The sequence below is a fragment of the Phalangium opilio genome, unplaced genomic scaffold (assembly GCF_054372755.1).
Source record: "Phalangium opilio isolate 3A_F unplaced genomic scaffold, DU_Popi_V2 ptg000089l_1, whole genome shotgun sequence".
NCBI lineage: Eukaryota > Metazoa > Arthropoda > Arachnida > Opiliones > Phalangiidae > Phalangium > Phalangium opilio.
This window is the reverse complement of record NW_028324194.1, coordinates 4603837-4627559: the sequence shown is the minus strand read 5'-3', so window position 1 is coordinate 4627559 and position 23723 is coordinate 4603837. Positions and strand designations below refer to the sequence as shown.

The following is a 23723-nucleotide window of genomic DNA, read 5'->3' as shown; positions in this document are numbered from 1 at the left end:
CCCTTCATATACAATCTCCTTTATCTTAGCTTTAGGAAAGTCTTTGCTCCCAAATTGGGACTAAATGTACTTATCGCATTTTGTTAAATATTTCTTTCCTTTTCATGCATGTGCTAATTAAGTAAATAAAGATGTGGCCCAGCCCTTGCCCATCTTGTTGGTTCGTTCCCTTGAAGTTGGTAATCTGGGCTTCAAATTTTCTTATTTAGAATTCAGTATGGTTGTACTTATACTCACATCCTGATACAAGAATATCCGAATTACCGTATTCTTATGCATTTTATATAATTTATTTTCTGGGTTAAAAAGAGAAAGAAAATAAATATTTAGTATTAATACAAATTTTCTACATTTTATATCTAAATCAATCCATAAAGGAAAAGATCAGGTAACGTAACATTACACCTTAAAATAACGGCCTTTTCTAAATATAAAAGGAAAAATATTATATTAGTCTTAAAAACGAGGACTACTGCGCCGCCATTGGTTTAGTGGAGTTAGAGATGTGAAATTACCGTAATTTTTAAAAACGGTATTTTACCGGGTAAATTACCGATAAATTACCGGGTAAATTACCGATAAATTACCGGGTAAATTACCGATAAATTACCGGGTAAATTACCGATAAATTACCGGTAAATTACCGATTGAAATTTTTGGAAAACCAAAATTACCGTTCAGTCTGTAATTTTTGGTAATTTATATTTTCCTCTGCTTACAATCCATTGCTTAAAACAACGTTTAATTGTGAGCACTATTTGACTGCTTTACGCGTATTTGTGGCTTTTTCTACCAAGACGGCAACTGTGGCCTTTCTAATCTGATTTATAATTAAAGATTTATTAAAAGGCTAATTTCTAGCGCAACTTTGTAAGTACTGGTTTGCAAATAGCGTCTGGTGAGTCATTTTGGAAGTAAACAAAGGAATAATTGATCATTTAAGTGTAAAATGAACATTTAATGCGTAATAAAAATGTTTGGTAATTTACCGCAGTAATTTACTGGTAAATTACCATTGTAAAATTACAGTAAATTATAAAACGATAATTTACGCGGTATTTCGTAAATTACCGGTAATTTACGGACGGTAAATTACCGACTCACATCTCTAAGTGGAGTATACTAAATCGAGCCACTTACCCCTAACGAGATTGGTTGAATCCTCACAAGCTATGAGAGGTAAGGGTTCGATTTAGCAGACGCCAATAAGCCAATGGCAGCGCAGTACCCCTCATTTTTTAAGACTAATTATATGTTAATTATTTTGCAATAATAGATATTTTTTTTATATTTTTCCTTTTATAATTGGAAAAAGGCCGTTCTTTTAAGGTATAATCAAGAAGTGATATCTAGTTTACTAGGAAGAAGTTATAAATTCGCCACATTTCTAACTTATCTCCAGTCCAAATGTAGGTCCACCTCTAAATTACAACCAACATCTCATTGGTTTTTGAAAACTGACGTCAGCGCGACGCGAATGACCAAAATTACGTATTTTCGGACTGAGGAGAGGCGAAATAGCCCGGTCTCCTTTTACGTTCCCCTTGTATTTTGAAAGGGAGACTGAGACTGTGGCGCGCGAATATCATATACCTTCTCCCTAGTTAACAAGATGTCGCTTCTTGGTATAATATTATGTTACCTGAACTTTTTCTAGTAATGTAATTTGCTTCTAATTAAAAATGAAGTTGGCCTCTATATTTTTTTTCATACGTTAATCATTTCAATGGACTATTTTGTACACTCAGGGATATATTTCATTTTAGAAGTAGGAATGGAGAACAGAGTAATGTGGGCTCGCGTCAAAGTCCCAGACCCCCTTCCCTTGGACCGAGGGGGGGGGGGGTGGTATGAAAGAAGAGGCGGGTCATAGCGACAGAGCGTATTTTTCGACGTCCCCGTAACGTAGTTTAAGTGGGCCAATAAGATAATTTAAACTTATCGTTACGTGTTGGAGGGAGAGGCTCTATACTGGACTATAAGTCGGACTGAAGCAAATACTAACCGTTCTCCATTCCTACTTCTAAAATTAAATCCATCCCTTGTACACTCTATTAGGTTCTGTGCATACATCTTGTACTGCAAACCTAATTTTAACTCTTTCTTCTGTTAAAATTTACATTTATCATTAAAATTGTTTGTTATGTTGAACTTACGTATGTTATAGAGATTGAGTGGTTTTTCTTTGTTGAATAAAGCGGTGTTTCGCGTCACCGATCAATCTTACGCTGCATATTAAATCACGGAGATTTAAAAAAAATAAAGAACCAGAAGCTAATTTTCTTACTTTTTCTATATTTTACAAATTATTCGTTATTATACATTAAAACGAAAGTATTCATTATTTCATATAACTATTTTAGGAATAAGGTTTGAGTTTGAATTCTTGTTTTCATAAACATACGTCTTCCTTCGCTATGGCTAAGTGTATGGAAACGGGTTTTAGTTGTAGCACTTAATGTATCTTTTCTTCTACCTAAGACCATTAAACACATGGACTGAAATAATAAGATAAAAGCCCGGGTTCTTCTAGCTGCTTCGCCTGGCAGCACCTCTAGCGGGAGAGTCCCGAAACTTTGCAACTCATAGATATGGCTAGGGCTTGAACCGAAAAACTTTCAATATTGGTCACAGCGTGGCGCTAGAGAGACGCTGCCTTAAATGAACCACGTGCCGTATACAGGGTGGGAAATAAGGATTTTTTTAAATTGGACATTTAGCCAGCAACCCCCCTGGCCTGGAATATATAAACTGGTCCATGACCATTGACCCGGGGCGCATCGTCTGTTAAACTAGAGAAGAGGATAGTTATAATATTTGAGATAATATCTGGACTCTGGTTACCTATGAATTTTCTTAGTGGTCCCATGAACCACGGACCCATCTCCGATTTAATTTTTAAACTGGTCATTTGCCCTGTGCCACCGCTTTATTTCCCACGCTGGCCGTATCCCCATTCCAGTCCATTTGTGCTTAATGGTCTTCTTCTAAACAAATGCATTGCAATAACGATTGTTTTAGAAACACAATTTCGCAAAATATTAACCCGTTTGTTTAATGCATGATTGTATCAAGAAAGCGAACAATAGGATATATTTCTCGCCCCCTCCCACCCTCACACACAAGACTAGTTTTGTTTCTCGAGCAAAGCTATATAAACTCCAATTTCTCCAATATTTTATAGGCGTAACTCTCAATTCATTTTTTCAAATATTTTCATAAAACAAACTGGGCTACTTTTAGTGACGTACATATTCCACTCAGGGGTACCGATCATTATTTTTCATAAGGGGGGGGGGGAGGAGCTACCGCCCAAGGCAGCACGCAAAGAAGGGAGAGTCATGGGCAATGACGAACAATTTGGCGTGGACTCCTAGCTTTTTGATAGGTCTCAAAATTCAATTTTCTATTTTCCACCCCAATATTCAAGTTCAGTTTTGTTTTTACCAAAATGCATTTATAGCCAGGCCATCAGCCCTTACCCTTATTATTCCATCCCCTCATTTTCTCTTTTATTGTTCTTAACTTTTAAACAGTGCACGTGCATGTCATATAATACCCTGAATCTTTGAAAGTCCTATCCAAGCTAACAAATTTTATTACATTTTTTTCAAGCGAACCGATCCCATCCTTCGGTCAAAGATTCTATTTCAAGCAGTTAAACTTATTTTTCTTACACAAAATATCCGACTAATATACTGTTTTTTCTAGGAACAATAATAATCCAAAGTTTACAAAAATATATAAATCACAAATGAATACAAAACAAAAAACTTGAATATTTTTGAGCGCGCCTGAGTTAGGCCTAATTCTTAATTAAAAAACACTCATACAAAAATACACATTGATTCAAATCCGATACACTTATTTTCAGCATAGGATACGTGCGTATTCCACTCAGGGGTACCGATCATTGTTTTTCATAGGGGGTAGGGCTAGGCTAGGGCCCAAGGCAACACGTACAAAGTACGTTGTTTTCTCCAGAAAAATTTGGTCCCTCCGAGAATCATTTTTGTAGTCACTGATTGGCTTTTCTAAACGATTCCAAGTGGTTTCCAACTTCAAGAAATTGGTATCCCAGAACCAGTCTGAAAACATTGAGCACCTCCGTTCTGAAAATAGTCGCGCTAGTTCCAAGTAGAAAATGTTTATTGGGATATAAGAGCATAAATTTATGACTATGTCGATGTAAATACAGAGCGTGAATAATGAATGTAATTAACTCAATTATTACAAAGGGAAAAGGCCATTATTATTTTCTTTAGCGTCAAAAGAAGGAGTGTGGGGGCGGAGCCTCCGAAATGAACTAGGCCCATGCGTGTGGCGAAGCGAGAATATTTTTTTAACTAATTTAGTTCGCTGTGTTTTCTCGCTTGGGGACGCTGACACGACCGTACAATAAACAAAGTTCAACCCCGTGACCCTGTCGACTGCTTAAGTATTTGGGCCAAGGTCGCGGATTGTAAGTATACGGTTTTATTACTCTTACTGAATTATTTTAATTGAAATAATTTAACATCTAATTTTATTTAAAGAATCTAACCAAATGATTCAATAAAAAGTGAAGAGATCCAAAAACATTTACGTTAATTTTAGGATGAAACTTTTCTCTATCATAAAATTTTATGAGTGACCCCTAAAATATCAACGATAATTTAAGGAAGACCCCTGTCACAACGGTAATGTGAGCGCCATCTCGTACACATATATGGTGAAAATATTTTCCTTAACAAACTGGATATTTCCCCACATAAAATTTGACATGCATGGGCCTAGTTCATTTCGGAGGCTCCGGTGGGGGCCCTGGACCAGTTCCGGGAGACTCACAGTGGTCCCCAAATAAAAATTCGGCCTCCTCACACCCCCTCTGATTTTCCCCGGATTGGGCCCAGGCCCCTACTTCCCTCACATGATCAACGTCCCTGATACAACCGATAACGTTTTAAAAAGTATAATTTGTATTTGCATTTAAAAGTCTGGGCTGTGTTTTATTCCTAAGATTAGAAGTTTATAAGAAATGTTCCATAACTATGACACTGCCTATACTTCGTAATGCTGGAGACTTCCTGAGAGCTGGTTCGAGAAAGACAAGCGAGAATTGATTAGCTACACTCGGTTTTGAGGGTCCTATTTAGTTTGTACATGTACTTAGCCTTTACAGCGCCTCACCAGGCGTCGCTTTACAAGAACTATGTCGCTTCACCTAAGTTACTTCATGGCAAGCTCTCAGTAACCAATGACAAACTTATGGAACATATTTTATGAACCTGTGATATGATTTTTCAAAACTTCAATATGAACTGACAGTCGTCTTTGTTTGTTCTGAAAGGACGCTTTCAGGCCTATAGTTTGACATCCTTGTTTCACAATGAACTGCTTGTACATGTAGTTTCACGGGGACTAGGAGGCAAACTTCTTTTTGTATAATTGTATTTAGTATGTAATGCAGGAAAACATCATTATCGGGTTTCGAATCAATTATTTATTCATGGGATTTTGAGGGAAAAAATACATCTGACCACGTTTTTTTTCCATTTCACGCTATTCAGAGGTAAGCCAATTGTTAATTTTAATTTGAGTACTTTTTTTCTTGCCTTTTAGTTTTTGGACTTGCTTACTCCAATATCATTTCACGTTACTGTATACATTTTAAGAACAAAGGAAAGCCACAGGTGTGTATGGAATTGGTTGAAAATTATTAATAGGGCTCTGAAGGTAAGGAACATTAATGCTAAACAAATTTCAACGGAACTAACTAGATTAACCGGAAATATATATAAATGCCTGTCCATTCATAATAAACTGAAATGAGCTTCAACTAATTTTAACTTGAAAAGACACTCATTTTAGCTAGTCGATCGCTTTTCGATTTTTCAAGCGGGAAGCCATTTAGAGGAATTGTAAATTCAGTACACCCCGAGGGGCTAGTCATTCGCCAAAATTTTGTACACCTGATTACTGGTTTCTGAATTTTTATGTGAATTACGATGATTACTGAACGAATTCCTTGATTTCTGTGATTACGATTATTTTCGGTGAATTGCATAATCTTTACATTGATTTCCCGTTATTTCCGCAAATTACTTGTGATTTCTGTTTGAATTTAAATAAATTCCGGTGATTTTTATGGTGAATGCCGTAATTACCACTGGATTCTTCGTAAATTTCGATGAATGCAGTGATTATTTCTATTTCAACTGACCATCATTTTCATTTTGGATTTTCGAATTTCTCGATTGATTACGTGTGATTATTTCACGAAAGGTGTGATTACCGAGGTGATTACAAAAGATTATGTTCGATTTCCTCAAGATTTCATGTGATTTGCTACGGTTATCGGAGATTTCTGATTACTGATGATTTTCTAAGAATGATTTTGATTACTGATGATTTTCTAAGAATGATTTTGATTACTGATGATTTTCTAAGAATGATTTTGATTACTGATGATTTTCTAAGAATGATTTTGATTGCTGATGATTTTCTAAGAATGATTTTGATTACTGATGATTTTCTAAGAATGATTTTGATTACTGATGATTTTCTAAGAATGATTTTGATTACTGATGATTTTCTAAGAATGGTTTTGATTACTGAAGATTTTCTAAGAATGATTTTGATTACTGATGATTTTCTAAGAATGATTTTGATTACTGATGATTTTCTAAGAATGATTTTGATTACTGATGATTTTCTAAGAATGATTTTGATTACTGATGATTTTCTAAGAATGATTTTGATTACTGATGATTTTCTAAGAATGATTTTGATTACTGATGATTTTCTAAGAATGATTTTGATCACTGATGATATTCTAAGAATGGTTTTGATCATTGATGATATTCTAAGAATGGTTTTGATCATTGATGATTTTCTAAGAATGATTTTAATTACTGATAAGTAATCGATTTCTGCGGTTTTGTACACCTGATTATTCAAGTGACTAACCCCTCGGTACAGCCTGATTCTTCAAGGGGAACTGTGTATACAAAAGAAGCACGCAACTTCGTGTTGGGCGTGAAGCTTTGACGAGCGTGTTTAAGAAGTTTAAACTAACCGATCCGAGTTTATTGATTTGAAGACAGCAGTAGGCAATAGGACTTCGCTAAGAAATGAATAAAACTATTACATATAATGACACCGTCAGTGACGTATGTACCAAAACCAGACGTGTACAATGATGGCACGGTTATAAATGTGCACATTTGGGGAGTTTCAAGACTAGGTCTTACGAATCAATTTTTCTTTTCTTCATTCTTTTTTTATCCAAGGCCAGAAATTTCGTGAATCCAATGACTTATCTTATTTTATCGAGGCTAAGACTCAGAGTTAACCTACATATGTTTGAAAACATTACCTCCTTTATAGCCACCAAAGGTAAGCTCCGGACTTGAATTTTTTATTTTAATCTTTTTTTAATTCGAAATACCGTGTAAATAGTGATGGGTACTATAAATTTAAAACGTGTGTCCATCTATAGAATTATAGAAGAAAAGAGAAATAAAGTTGACCTCTACAAGTTAGGCTTCTCCCCAAAGAGAACGCCAGACAATCCCTATTGGAAGTCAGACGTCTAGTACTTACTGACAGTTTCCCCCAAGTCGGTTGAGCTATCGCTGTGGACGACCCCACAGGCGTGCGCACGGGTCGGGCAGGGTGGGCCCTGGCCCGACATGAAATGTTTCAAGGGGGCGCAAAAGTCGGAAAAATAAGGGCGCAAAATTTGGGTATTAGATCTGCAGACTGCAGGAACATCAGCGAAACGCCGAAAGGGAACGGAAATGTGAATAACAGAGCCACTATGAGAAATGCGATGGTCAGACGGGGGACGGGAAAATTTTGTTCTCTCTCGTATAGTCTCGGGTGTTGTTGATACCAAAGAAGAGGGAAATTGGTGACGTAGTAGCCCGAAAGAGGAGAACCAATAACGTCAACTGTGCGCGAATAAGTTGCGCGTTAAGAGCCGCCGCGTATCACACATTTTCCTCTCTTCTCAACCGTAGGGGTTTAGTCTGCTTTTGAGTAATAAAATTGTGATTCTACTGATAAGCTGAATAATATTAAAATTGAAAATGTCGAAACGTAAGTCTGGAGCCGAGTATAGAAAGGAACGATTGAAAAAGCTTCATGAGGAAAATAAACTACTGGATCAAACGCATAAGTTGGATTCTTGGCTAAAGAAGTCAAAAAATGAAGGTTGGGCCTAGTCAAACATGTTTAATTAATCATTATAATTATTAAGGAAAAATGTCCATTATGTTGTACTTTTGTTGATAAAATTCTTAGTTTAATGATTTTTTTAAACGAAATTTGTACCTAATATTGTTTTTGAAAAGTGAAAACAGTTTTATGGAAGTATAACGATTAACGTTCACAAACACAGGAAACGAAAATTGTTTAAGAGAGAATAAATGCATTGAAGAAACTGATCATACTGTCACTAGAGAAGCGCCAGGGCTGAACTTAAACTTGAATGAAACCATCGAAATAGGACTAGGAGAAGGAGATAACTTGCGTCAATCTACAGATGACAATTTGCAAAAATTGCTTGAATATAGGCCTAGTAGTGCATCTATAGTGACCGTGAACGCTGAATCCAGTACTCAAGAACCACGTGGTGATTTAGACATTGAAAATTTTAGGAAAAATCTGGCATCAACCTCAAATGACGACGTTTCAAATGAGAAGTTTGAACTGTCTGACTCTGACCATTGTCAGGAAACATGTAAGAGTACCTCAGCAAACTCGTCGGTTGCAAATGACCCATCCAATCCATTACCAACATTACTTCTCGAACGTGAAATTATACTAAAAAATGGGCCATATCAACCTAGACTAATTGAATTCCCAAGGAAACAAATCGGATCTCATACACGAAACTTTCAGTCTTCGTGGTATGGGCGCTTTCCTTGGCTAGAGTACAGCCCATCTAAAGATGCTGCTTTCTGTTTCGTCTGCCGCTGTTTTCCATCAGCCCATTCAGACTCAATTCATGTGACTTTCACAAAAACTGGGTTCAAAAACTGGAAGAACGCTGTATGTTCTTTTGTTTCACACCAAACCAGTGCGCACCATATTCATAGCAACAATTCCCATATAACATACAAAAAGGGCAATCCTTTGGAATCTCAACTAAATGATCAGAATGCAAAGGCACTCAGTATTAGGGAGGCAAAAAGGGTTCGAAATCGTGAATTAATGTGTCGCCTAATTGATATAACACTTTTATTGGCTAAAAGTGGTAAACCCTTTAGAGGACACTTGGAATCCAAACAAAGCCCAGATCGCGGTCTCTTCGTAGAGATAGTTGAATTGTTAGGTAAATATGATCCTCTGCTGAAGTCACATTTGCAAAATGGTCCGAAGAACAGTACGTACACAAGCAATCGCATCCAAAATGACTTAATTTCATCTCTTCACAAAGTGATGCTAGACAATATCAAAGAATCTCTCGTAGGGAAAAAAGTCTCAATTATGTGTGACGAAACTAGCGACTGTGGACACCATGAGCAAATGGCTTTTGTGGTTCGTTATTATAATAATCGTGATAACAGACCTGTAGAAATCTTTGTCGCAATGGAAAGGCTTTTGTCTACGAACGCGGAATCCATCTTCGGTGTAATTGATGAGCTAGTCCAAAAATTGGGAATAATCTGGGAAAATGTTATGTCTGTTTGTTTTGACGGAGCTTCAACAATGGCTGGAGAAATAAGTGGCGTTCAGGCGCGGTGTAAGGAGAAGAACTCAAAAATTATTTATGTACATTGCTACGCGCATTGCCTTAATTTAGTTTTAGTGTCTGCATGTATATCTCGAACGGAGAACAGCGTTCTTTTCGATTTTTTTGGGACGCTGCAAATGCTTCATAACTTCATTGAATCTAGCCCTCTACGCCATGGTGTTTTAGAAGCGATTAGAAATGAAATGGAAATGAAGATGAAAAGCATTAAATCCTTATCTACAACAAGATGGGCATATCGCGCTGAAGCTGTCGCCGTGGCTAGAGAACAATACCCAGCAATCGTGAAAGCTGTGGAAGAGATTCTGTCGTCCACTAAAGACCCCGAAACAAAAGCTAAAGGGAAAGGAATACTGTCTCAAATAAAGAGTTTTAATTTCGTTTGCTGCTTAGAAGTGGTTCATCCTGTTCTACAGTTAATAGTTAAAGTGAGCAGAACTTTACAAGATCCAGCGATTAATATTCAGTTTGCTTGGAATGAAGTACAAAATCTAAAGTTGGCCCTCGAAACAATGAGAAGTGAGCCTAAAGGTTTTAGTGATTCCTTTAAGAAAGTGTCTGAAAAATGTCAAGCCCATGGTATTGAAATACCAGAGCCTAGGAAAAGAAAAGTTTCAAGACGGCTGGATGATAAATACAAAAACCAATATCATGCTCAATCGAAAGAAGAAGAATTGAGATGTAACTTATACTATCCGATGTTGGACAGTATGGTTGCGGGTATCACAGAAAGATTTGACCAAGAAAGCTGCCAGGTTATTAATGCCACTTCTGCTTTGTTCTCATTACAACCAACGACACTGGACATTCAATATTTAGCAGACTATTTTTCTATATCGGCGGATGGGCTTGAAGCCGAAAATAAGTTGTTAAGGGCTAGGCTTGGTACTGAATTTCTAAAAGAGGTTGGAAAAATGGGCTGTTACACATGGCTAGACTGGCTCCGTGAAAACAACTTAGATTGCATTTATAGCGAGTTCCACAAAGCAACTTCTTTATTTTCCGTAATACCTGTTACCAGCTGTTCCTGTGAAAGGGCGTTTTCAAAACTAACGCATGTAAAATCAAAGCTTAGAGTCACCATGAAACAAGAAAGACTTAACAATTTGATGTTGCCATACATAGAACAGGAACTGGCGGTAAAAGTGGACTTTGATAAAGTCATTGATAACTTTAAGAGTAATGTTCCACACGCACGTAGATTTGAGTTGTAACATATTAAATAAAGCATCTTTGTGATAGTACTTTTAAGTTTCATATTGACACACAATAAAGGGAGATGGGGGGGCACGGGGTAGGGGCGCAAAATTAACTAGGCGGCCCGACCTTACTGAAAACCCTGCGCACGCCTGTGGACGACCCTGTTAAAATCGCTCGCGCAGGGTATTTCACCAATAGCCAACACCAAAACCTTACACTATCACAATTAACAATTATCCGGTTAATACGCATGTAATGGGACCTTTAAAATAAGTTGCTCACTGCGGAAAGGCATTTTGAATTGTGGTAGTCAAGTCGAAGATTTCTATAAGGCTAATATACGAATTCTAGGAAAATGTCCGCAATGGCTGGGGTAAAGCGAACGAGAGGGTTTAATAGGTCGTGGACATCTTGTTTCCGTGTTCCTAGTTGTAAATTCGAATGCTTAAGGTCCTGTAATTAACAGTGTTTCTTTTTAACGCTGTTTTTGCACGATTTAGATTACCTTACTTTCATTTCCATAATGTTTATCGATCTATCCTGGATAGGTTTAGAATATACATGGCTGTTTACCTCGCTGCTTAATGTTTCGTTATCGTATAAAGCAGAAGTCCATTAAATTAGCCTAGGAAGTAACCAAAAGCGGGGTTTGGGACTCCCCTCTCTTGTGTAGCAATACTGAAGAAGGGCGACACATTCGCCACCTCGCGATAACTTTTCTCAAATCTCCGGTTTAGGTGCGACTCGTACGCCAAAATTTGCCCTATCGAGAGAGAAAAAACTATTGGCTGAAAATGAAGGCTGGATCTCTAAAGGGACCGGAAAACGCCCCCTTCCACTGTTAAACCGAGCCCTCTTTAGCATTGAATCAGTGGAAGGGATGGGGCGGGGTGTGAATTTTGGAACACTCAAGGTCACTCAGTTTTTTATGACTCTTCATAAACCTATTGATAAAAAACTATTTAACGACCGTGGCCGTTAAATTTTTTTTTATAAAGCAAACAATCCACCCATTAGAGATCCAGCGTTGATGGGCTGAAAAAGTCACGCCCCGCTCACGTCAGAAAGACTTCCTAGAGAGGAACTCGAGATTTCTAACAGGGTTAGAAAAGGGGGAAAAAATTAACCCCCATCCATGGAGATAAAAGGAGTTTTTGCCCCAGCAGAGACGTATGCTATACCAGCTATTGTAATTGTTTACTTCCTAGGCTAATTTAATGGACTTCTGTATAAAGTTATTAATAAAACAATGGCAAAGACTATTAAGTTGTACCGAAACCATATTTTCACCCAAAATGTGTACTAGATGGCGCTCTTATTACAGTTGCGTAGGGGGTCTTCCATAAATTTTAGCTGATATTTTAGGGGCCAATTATAAAAATTTTATGAAAGAGAAAGGTTTCACCCTTAAATTAACGTGAACTTATTTTTATTTTACGATTCTAAAAGCGCCCTCAAGCGAGGAAACACGGCGAACTAAATTAGTTAAAAAAATATTCTCGCTTCGCGATAAGCACGGGCCTAGATATCTCGGAGGCTCCGGTTGGACGAAGACTAGAAGCGAACTATAAAATGTTTAGTTTCTCATCAAGAACTGCACGTGAAACTTGTATCTATAATAGCCAATAACCTTTCAAAATGAAACTGCTAAAAAATATAATAAGATCAGTTTGAAAATACGTGTACAATTATAGAACATATTCCAAATGCTAAATAATTGCATGCCTCTTTGGGGTAAATTCACATCGGGATGGATAAGTTTTGATTCTTCTCGACTGAAAATTGTTTAACCTATTATAACAAACTTTTTGTCCTGTTACGCTAGAAATTAGAGATACATTTATGTGGAGATTAAGATCAAGAGAATTAGATTTTATTAACTTTCTCTCAATGAAGATTTCTATATAATTAACTGTCATCCACGCGTGTAACTAAATGTTCTTTGGTTAACTGTTATGTTTCCTTATTCAGGTACGACAAATTAACAGAAACCTCGAAAAGAACCAATCTGGATTTTAATAATTAAACGAATTTACAAGGAAACTTGTGCATAAAATTTATTTTTGTAGCGACATAGCGTTCAAAAGGTTTTCGGGAAAAATAAGCTTTGTTCTCCTACCGAGGCTTAAGAAGATGGAAGAATCTAAGACGGTTTGGCTATACATGGAAAATACTGTAAGTAATCTTTTAAGAATCTTTTAATAATCGAACATGAAGTCAAAAATGTTAAAATGGTGAACGAATGAAAAACTATATTTTTGGTTAAACATTGAGGGAGGAAAATAAAACTTCCGAATATTTAATCAAGTCAAATCCCTGATTTATGTATGCCTAGTACATTAACACCTTGAAATGCCAACAAGTAGAGACTATGTATACAAAATCTTGGAGTTTAGGGTAAATTAATTAAATCGATGTTGACGGATATACGACATTTTGTCTGGACTGTTTGTCGAGTATGACATGTTATCGTATACTACATTGTCGAAGCATCTGTTAGTCGTATAGTTTCAGGTGTCTTACGTTAGCAGCACCAAAGTTATTGAAAGATTTGTAAAAAGTATTCACAGTTACCAGTACCAATCTCTAGATTTTATCAATTTAAAAGTCACTAAAATAAGTTATATAACATTCAAATGTTAATTTGATTTCATATTATTTTTATGTGTGCCAAGTATTATCCCTTAATTGGTCTTAAAAAAGGAAAGGCTTGGTTAAATTCTGTTATTGATGACTACGAAGGAATTATAGCTCATATCATGATCGCTGCGCGGAAAAATATGAAGTGAGTATTTACTTAATTATTAATTAATTAATTAAAAATAAAATGTTTAATTTAATTGGATGACCTATGAATAAAAAGGAATTTCAGGGCTGATAATCACTCATACGCTCAATTTTAGTTGAATAAGTAACTAATTATTAGTAAGTAAAAAGTGGCTCAATAGCTGCAAAAAGAGCCACTAGAAATGAAATGTTCTATATCTATATTTGGGTTCGATTTGTTGCCATCTTTTTAAATGGCAGCCGTAAACGTAAAAACCCTCCTTTATGAAATAATGTCCGCGTGAAAAGTAATAAAAAATGTCCCGACGGGCTGACGGGCAACGCCGAGTGCCTTCGCTCCTAGGGTGCTACAAAAATATTAGTCATCAGTAAAATCTACCCATTCTTTATATCATTTTGATGGAGATTCTTATTACACGCGTGCGACGCCGCGGGTAAGAAAAGTGTTTTCTTAATTATTTTCTATAATTAAAGAAATTTTAAATTTCGGTGTCGTAATTAAGCCCAATCTATGGGCTTAGATAGTTTCAATCAAAGGAAAGGTCACTCCATAAAAAGTCTACGGCGAAATTATATTAAACCATTTTGGAGCACAGCTCAGAATGCAAAGTAATCGATGTCGTTTTAAATCAATACCAAAAACCTTCATTTGAATTGGATTGATTTTAAATATTAAGTTACACATTTGCTAAGCTCTACGATTTTGGGGTTTGATCAACTGTCATCTCGCTATTGTTGCGTTAAATCCGTCATACAGCTAGACGATTGAAATATATTACTATTAAGTATCCATGAATTGTTAAACGTTGTGGTCAAGATAAATAACACCGAAAGACTCAAAAATCCAAAAAAAAAGTGACATATAGTAACTAATTTTTGGAAAAGTAACTTTTAGCCACCGAATCTGAAAAAAGGGGCTTTTAGTGAAAAAAGTATCAGCCCTGGAATTTGGTTCCACTAAAATTTTAGTAAATGATAATAATGGAGAATTTCATCACACGATTTGATTTTAGGAATATTTCTTAAAAATTTTTTTTCTTTGTTATAGCCTCACGTTTAAATATTCCTATTCGGTAAGTTAAGATTCACAAAATAAGCCTTGTCAAAACCTTTTCAATACATCTGCACGTAATAATAGCAGATAGTTTTGCTTGGCTTATGCCTGGGTTTTTGTAAAGTATATTGTAATGCGGTTGCTTTCATTTTAAAATAAAGTAATTAACAAACGGTTAGATTTGTATTGATTTGGTTAAATATAATTCTGATTATTTTTTTATTGAAAAAAAAAACGTCAATAAAAGCAAGTTGAAAATATAGGAATCGAACGTTAAATGTTTACAGTTTATTTGAAAAAGGCAATTACTAAAATTTGACTTAGAAATTATTGCTAAGTGATAAGGTCGTAGACCAAATGTTTTTTATATAAATTAATAGACTTTCATAACTGTAATACTTTTTTATGACATGGTACATATACGTACCCGAGTGTAAATATCGCCAGACGTTGCGCGGACGCGCATGATAAAACTCAATAAAGATTTACCCCATTATTAACTTGAGTCTCGTGTTTGCTTATTGCTAGGCCTTAACATTGGCGACGGAACGAGGCGAGATCTCACGCGGGCATAGCAGATAACAACAATATTAATAAAAAAAAAACACTACAGTCACTGTCATCAACATTGGACAATCACAGACTTCTACCGACCAGCATGGCTCGCTCTTCCTTTGGGCAATTACCGCCTTTTGACGCTAATTCCGATAAATGGACGATATATACTGAACGATTGGATTTGTTCTTCACCGCCAACGGGATTCAAGAAAACCCCGAGGAAACTGCTGCAGCCAACCTGGCAGTGGCCGATCAAAAACGCGCCATCTTATTAACCGTCTTGGGCACCTCAACCTATACGTTACTGCGTACCCTCATCGCTCCTGTCAAGCCATGCCAAAAAACCTACAGCGAGATTATAGACATCCTAACCAAGCACTTCGAACCAGTACCGACGGAAATAGTAGAGAGGTGCAAATTCTATAAGCGAGACCGAAAATTCGGAGAATCCGTTGCCACTTACGTCGCGGCCTTGAGAAAAGGAGCTGAATTCTGCAACTTTGGCGCTACCCTAGACGTAATGCTGCGTGATAGACTGATTTGCGGAATCAACAACGATCATGTCCAGAAACAGTTGTTAGCCGTCAAGAACATAGACCTCCAACTCGCCATCAGCACTGCCCAAGCTCACGAAACAGCAGAACAGGACGCTAGAGAGCTGAAAAACCACAATCATACTGACGATGTGATCAACAGAATATCCACCAATCAGTACCAATCAAGCAGAAACAACAGGGGACGTACGGTCAATACACAACGACAGCAGCCCTACACCAGATATGTCGACACAGCAAGGAAACCATGCATCCGTTGCACATCCACAACTCATCCAGAATGGGAGTGCCCATATTCAGCTTATGCATGTCGAGGCTGCGGAACAAAAGGTCACCTGGAAAAAGCCTGTCGTCGGCGAGCAAGAACAGAGAGTCGAAACTGGCGACAACCACGACCGTCCGGGCAAGACACACAAACTGACCCGAACCACATTCAAGATAGTGACAACGACCAGGAATCCAACGCACAACAGGATCCATACGAACCTAACGCGCCCCAGTACCTACCGGAATATGACATATTCAACATAGAAGATCAGCATCAATCACAACGTCACCAGACAACCCGTCGGGTGAAACCCTCCCCACCGTTGATCGTATCACTTCTAATCAACGATACACCGATGTCATTTCAAATCGACACGGGCTCAGGATACACCATTATATCAGAAACACGTTATTCCGAATTACAAATATCAGAGCCTCTCCACCAAGGGCCCAAGCATCTATCAGCCTACACCGGACATCCTCTAGACATCAAGGGTGAAGTTACCGTTGACGTAAAGTACAAACAACTTACGCTTAAATTACCGCTAGTCGTAGTAGCCGGGAACGCCAAAAGCATCATGGGACGAGACTGGATTTTTTCCGACCTGCAAATGCTTCCATTGCCAGATCAAATGGTCAACCACGTCGAGGTACCACCGCATGAATTGACGAACTTGCTCGACAAATATGAAGCCATCTTCTCACCGGGAATGGGCTGTCTCAAGAACGTGAAAGTGACGCTACACATCCGGGAGGACGCACCAACACCGAAATTTCACAAAGCCAGATCTATACCATACCATTTAAAAGAGAAAGTGGAGGATGAAATACGGAGACTAGAAACGGAAGGAATCATAACACCTGTGCCATATGCGGAATTCGCCACACCGGTGGTCCCAATCTCGAAGAAAAACAACACCATAAGAATCTGCGGAGATTACAAAATCACGACCAACAGGATCATCGACACGGAAAGATACCCTCTACCGAAAGTCGACGACATATTCGCGCAGTTAGCGGGCAGCACGTTGTTCGCGCGGATCGATTTGCGTAATGCCTATAATCAATTGGAATTAGACGAGAAATCCAGGAACTACGTCGTTATAAACACTTCTAAGGGACTATACCGGTACAATCGACTTCCATTTGGCGTTTCATCATCGGCAGCAATATTCCAAAGGCACATGGAAACGCTTCTTCAGGATCACCATGGCACAGCACCATTCCAAGATGACGTTATCATTGGAGGCAAAAATGCAAAGGATCTGTTACGCAAATTAGACCGGCTGTTCGCAACGTTCACCAATGCCGGACTCAAATTGAACAGAGAAAAATGTCAATTCTTGAAAACATCAGTTGATTTTCTTGGGTATCGCCTCGATTCGCAAGGACTGCATCCGCAAGTGCAAAAATTATCAGCCATTCGAGATGCTCCAGAACCACAAAACATAGATGAGCTGCGTTCCTTTCTCGGGTTAATAAACTATTACACCCGTTTTATTAAGGACTCGGCGACTTTGCTGTCACCGCTATACGACCTTTTGAAGAAGTCAACACCATGGAAATGGACCGAAGCTCATCAAGAAGCCTTCAACGCAGCCAAGAATGCAATACAATCCTCGGACATGCTGGTGCTCTTCGATCCCAAGAAGGAAGTCATCCTAGCATGTGATGCCTCTCCCGTGGGCGTGGGGGCCATAATTTCACACATCGTCGAGGGAATAGAAAGACCAATAGCCTTTGCTTCACGCACCTTAACCACCGCCGAAAGAAATTACGCACAAATCGAACGTGAAGCGTTATCACTAATATTTGGAATTACGCGATTCAGAGATTACCTTCTTGGGAAACAATTCACACTCATTACTGATCACAAACCTCTAATAGCCATCTTCGCTGAAAATAGACCAGTACCGCCGACAGCCGCAGCAAGACTTCAAAGATGGGCATTGATGTTATCGGCTTATAATTATAAGATAGTCCACAAGAAAGGATCTCTACACTGCAACGCAGACGCTCTCAGCCGCTTACCACTAAAAATGCCGGACACGGAACCACCAATTCCTACGGAAATAGTACTATTAATCGGAACTAAATCGAACACACCAATAAACGTGCCAGAGATGTCTCGACATACACTAAAGGATCCCATCCTATCGGAAGTCCTTAAATATATCAAGTCTGGTTGGCCTAGAAATCAACACTTGCTTCCATCTCACCTGAGGACATATCACCGACGATCTTTGGAACTTTCCACGGCTAAAGACGTACTTCTAATCGGAAACAAAGTAGTAGTTCCCGAATCATTACGCCACAAGATCATGCAAGAGCTACACGCCACGCATCAGGGTCTTCGTTCAATGAAGGAACTAGCTAGATCAAAAGTATGGTGGCCTGGTATCGATAACGACCTTCAAACGCTCTCTCAGTCCTGCACGACATGTCGCATGCACGCTTCAATGCCAGCACAACGGTTCTCATCATGGCCGCAAGAGACCACTCCATGGACAAGGGTGCACGTCGATTTTGCCGGGCCGATCGAGAATCAATACTTACTTGTGACGGTAGACGCCTTTTCAAAATGGATGGAAGTTGACATCACTAAATCCACTTCATCAGCATCCGTGATACGATGCCTAAATCAACACATCGCCCGTTTCGGAATCATGTCGACATTAGTTTCAGACAACGCAACATGCTTTACGAGCGAAGAGTTCAAAGCATTTACCCGTGAAAACGATATTGAACATTTAACGTCGGCACCTTATCATCCATCCTCAAACGGCCAAGCAGAGAGATCAGTTCGAACAATTAAAACATCTTTAAGGAAGCTCTCAGGCGATTCCACACCGCATATCGACGTTATTGGAACGGGTCTCGACGATCATCGCGAAGGCTCTCTGGAGACACGAATAACAAAAATTCTGATGAATTATAGAAGAACACCGGTAAATGGCGGACATTCACCAGCAGAAAGCATGCTGAACAGACCAATAATCACTCGATTGGACGTCTGCAACCCGAAGAGAAAACCAGCAACAACCCACCCTACCATCGAAACAAACGACCACGAGGAACCAATGGTATATGCAAAAAATTTCGGACGAGGAGAACCATGGATCTTGGGTCGTGTAACACAAAAACTTGGACAAATGATGTACAAAATCGACACATCTCTAGGCTTGGTGCGGCGACACAGAAATCAAATCCGTTTCATCAAAAACCACAGTGAAACAAAAGCCATGACATCACCTCAAAGCCAACGGAAACCAACTCATTACGCATCACAGTTCCCTCTGGATTTGCAAAGTCACTTCGAGAAAAAACCACGCGCCCCATTAAACTCAGCCAATCAACCAACACATGAATCACCGCCGCACAGCAGAACGTATCATCAAAACAAAAACAGCGTGCCAAACCACCCCAACTTGGAGATAACACCGCAGGAGGAAAATGTTAATGCCCAAACCAGACGCTCAACACGCCACAGAAGACCAACCGAGTTCTTCGGATGTTAAAAAAAAAAAAAAAAAAAAAAAAAAAAAAGGGGAAATGTAATGATAAGGTCGTAGACCAAATGTTTTTTATATAAATTAATAGACTTTCATAACTGTAATACTTTTTTATGACATGGTACATATACGTACCCGAGTGTAAATATCGCCAGACGTTGCGCGGACGCGCATGATAAAACTCAATAAAGATTTACCCCATTATTAACTTGAGTCTCGTGTTTGCTTATTGCTAGGCCTTAACACTAAGTATTAGATATAAAATTATAATGACACCATAATTTAAATTTTCAGAGTAATGACAAGTGGGACATAGAAACCTACCCTCATTCCATTACGTACGATATTTTGCAAAAACATAAAGTTTCAGCTGAATTATACTACTCCAAGATAGTCATGTTTTCTCAACTAACATCGACTCAACGTGGGAGCTTTTTAATCAACCTTATAAATATACCGTTATGGGTATGAATTTTCCAGACAAAAGATCAACTATTTTGTAATTTTCTATTAACCAAAACTATGTTTTTGTGACATTATAGTTCTTGGGACTGCTGTTTGTGACTATATTCGTTCTATCAGCTCTGTCAAAGGGTTTTGAAAAATCAAGCATATTCGGATCTTTAGTATGGATGTACTTCGCTCCAATATTGCAAAAAAGTAATGTAGCGATACGTTTATAGATGAGTTTAATTTCGTGAGAGTAAAAGTTGTCACTGGTTATTGAGAGCTTTTCATGAAGTGACGTAGGTGAAACGTCATAGATTTCTCGCCTGAAAGATTTGGCCCGTGCAGGTCTCTGTTGAACTCAACCCTACCTCTGTTTATTGTTCTTGGCCAGATCTTTCTGTCTTAAGAACTTTCTTGACAATTAACCCGATGCATGGTCATATTAGTCTGAGATAACTGTAACCTTATTTACATAATGCAGTGAGCGGCATGGCTATTTTCCACTCTGCAGGCAGAGCTTTCGTAATAGTTTTGAGACTAGCGCAAACAACTTGACTCGTTTCAGGTTTCCCTTTACGAATCGTACACTCCGTTCCGGCTCACTTGTTAAACATATGGGTCTTGACATCAATAGTACTGAATATCGTCGTCACATGTTACATCACGGCTGACGTTTTCATTGGACAAAGGACAATTATAAATCATCTAGAAGACATTCTTAAAGTTAAAAATCTAAGATACCATGCCCCTGATCATATTTTTAACGTAAGTTTCTACTTATTTAGATAGGTCTGTAAAATTAAAATTTTGCATAGAAGAATATTTGCTTTTTGTTTGTTTCAAAGTGTCGATAAGATTCCCAAAGGTGAGGGTTTATGGTGGGTTGTTGCATGGCTGCTAATCACAGCTAGTTGACAACGTTCTACAAACTTTAATGAACTTGAATCCCTATTGAACATTACTTTCGCAACAAATAGGTGGTTTGAAGAATTAAATGTAGTTGATGATATGAAAGGAGGGCTGGTTTTGCATGAAATGATGTAGCTGGCTTTTAATATGTCACAATAAATTTACACCCCGAGAGGAGATTTCTACTCTTTTAATCGTTTGACACAAACCACAGTTACGGAGCTTAATAGGAAATAGCTTTTGTGTGTAAATATAAATAGCCTATGGAAAATCTAATGTACGTTGGAACTAAATGTCTGAGTAATATTTACAGGCATATCCTTAGATTTTTTGGTGTTACAATGTTTGGTTAGCAACGGCATTAGAATATCTTGGAGTTTGGAATCAGTCTTATTAATAAAGACATTTTAACTTTAGAGCATATTAATTCTTTCTCACTCTAACACAGTACATAATGTGCTCAGAACCAGATATAAAATTCTCTTATCTATGTAAAGGGATACCCTGGGAAAATTGGTGAAAGAATACGAAGCCGATATTTCGATTGGTCTGGAGTGTCTTGGGACAATTATTTGTCAAGAGTGCTCTCTGGCGAAATGGTGTTTATCACATGGTATGAAGAAATCAAAAATATCGATGACTATTGTAAAAGAGTGCCGAGCAGTACTATTCGACCACGGTTTTACATGTCGCCTTTCATCGTTAAGTCTGATCTTATTGGATTTTATGTCAACAAAAATCACTCCTTTGATAATGACGTCATGGCTGGATTTAACAGATTGTAAGCCATGTTTTACCTTATTCCAAGAAACGAAATTTTAAATTATGGTCTTCTAATTTACTAATAAGGCTATTATAGAGAATGTATTGTCAATTTTGGCACGGAATTCGTGAACTATCTGCACTCAAATTCCAAAATGGCGGTCTCTCATACTGTCAATAATCGTATCCCTGTTAACCAACGTTCTCTCAGCAGCTAGATATTACAATTTCTGTTTTCAAGTTATGTAATGCTGCACTTTTTCCCGAAACAGCGGTTGTCCAAACAACGGTTTAGCAGTACAATGTTTCATAATCATTAGTCATACCTGGTTTGAGCAGCAGTTCTCGAAACATCTAATTTGAAAAAGAAAAAGCTGTCCCTAGACAACTTTTTCTAAATCGCGCATTTCCAATGAACACGCGTTACATTGTAAAAATTTCTAATTTATAAACCTTTTCTTGTTGATTTTAGGACCCGGTACGCTGCTTCTTCTTGTCTTGGTGAAGAGGCAATAAACAGAGCTACCTGGAAGGTGGGATGCGTCACGTCAGAAAATGTGAAAGACAGGCATATAGACGACGAAGAAGAATGTAGAATCATGATGACCTTTTTCGTTACGATCCAAATTCCATCAATCGCGATTTTAACCTACGAGATAATCCGCAAACTATGCTGTCATAAGAAATGAGTTGAGAAAATTACTAGAGTAACCTTTGCACTAACCTGCCTATTGGGGTACGTGGGACACTTTTGAAAACACCGGGACGGACGGACAGCTACCAAGTTTATCACTCGATGGCGTCGCCATCTCGAAGCCTTGATAAGAAATGTACAAATACATGTATTCTTGAAATCAGTCAAATTTCTCGCCTTTTTTTAGTTCCCTTGGTTGCACCGGGATGGCGCTAAAAGCGCTTGATAAAGTTAATTAGGTCTTATATCCTATAGCGGATGAAAGGCCACTCTAGTGGTACTTTTCTCAACTCAATGGTTATAAGTGAGTAGTTTGACGGGAAGGAATATGTTTTATGCTTTCCTTTCACTAAATGGAACTTGCTGTTACCTTAGGTAGCACCTTGTCAATTTTAAAGACACTTCGAATAAAGGCCACGTAGCTGTTGTTTGATAGACTCCATACCTTAAACTCGTTGTTTGAATATTTATGTGTTCAATAGTTTAGCAGGGATTAAGCGGCTTTATTTTTATGTACTTTATACATTAACATATATGTTTTCTTTAAAATCGTGTAATCTTATAATCAATTTCACTACAATTACATATGAGAGCTGGTGTTCTTTTAGTGACATTGTTTACAATAATTTATTTCTGAAATATCTTTAACGAATGTTGATCGCATCATTTTCTTCGTAATTCTAAAACCATTTTATTATAGCATTCATGGAGTTTAAAGGGTATGGGAATTTACAGTTTCATATCATATTTTACCACGAAAGTGGTATTATATTACACTTTTAAGTCTCTAAATATCAAGTTTTTAATATAATTGAATAAAATTTTCTATTTTTAAAATCCATTGGAAAATCACGAAAACTCAGCTTCGATATATAAACAATGTTGTCTTGTCGAGCTTGTTCCCCAGTTTTATGACATCACTATGGCGTGAGGAAAAAAAACGCGGGAATCCTTTACGCGCGAGGTATACGCGTCTCGAGCTTTTTCCATGTTTCTCCCCTGTCTAAACTCTGAGTCTGATGATAGCGCAGCGCGTGGCACCATCTCGCGTGTGTGACGTCAAAAACAGAAAAACGTTTTAGCCTTTCTTAAAAAGTGGATTTCAAATAATTTCATATGAACCATTTTCAAATGCATATTGCCAAATAACCAGAAATCGGAGAATTAAGAGCTTGATATTTTTGAATTCACAGTAATTAATTCTGTCTTTTGTTATATAAATCGGAGGTTTTCCAAA

At 37.9% G+C, this 23723-nt stretch overlaps 2 protein-coding genes across 2 annotated transcripts; both read left to right on the top strand.

Moving 5' to 3' along the window:
- Nucleotides 1-8072: 8072 nt before the first annotated feature.
- Nucleotides 8073-10953, top strand: LOC149647113 (zinc finger MYM-type protein 1-like). The gene is made up of 3 exons (XM_089849597.1): nucleotides 8073-8196; nucleotides 8384-10644; nucleotides 10810-10953. Exons 1-3 carry the CDS (start codon nucleotides 8073-8075, stop codon nucleotides 10951-10953), a joined length of 2529 nt encoding a protein of 842 aa, XP_089705723.1.
- Nucleotides 10954-12246: 1293 nt separating this feature from the next.
- On the top strand, nucleotides 12247-22481 carry LOC149647112 (uncharacterized). Its single transcript, XM_089849596.1, has 8 exons — nucleotides 12247-12910; nucleotides 13009-13114; nucleotides 13615-13724; nucleotides 19966-20136; nucleotides 20214-20331; nucleotides 20687-20886; nucleotides 21528-21811; nucleotides 22265-22481. The coding sequence occupies exons 4-8, from the start codon at nucleotides 20068-20070 to the stop codon at nucleotides 22479-22481; spliced, it is 888 nt and encodes a 295-aa protein (XP_089705722.1). The 5' UTR covers nucleotides 12247-12910; nucleotides 13009-13114; nucleotides 13615-13724; nucleotides 19966-20067.
- Nucleotides 22482-23723: the final 1242 nt, after the last annotated feature.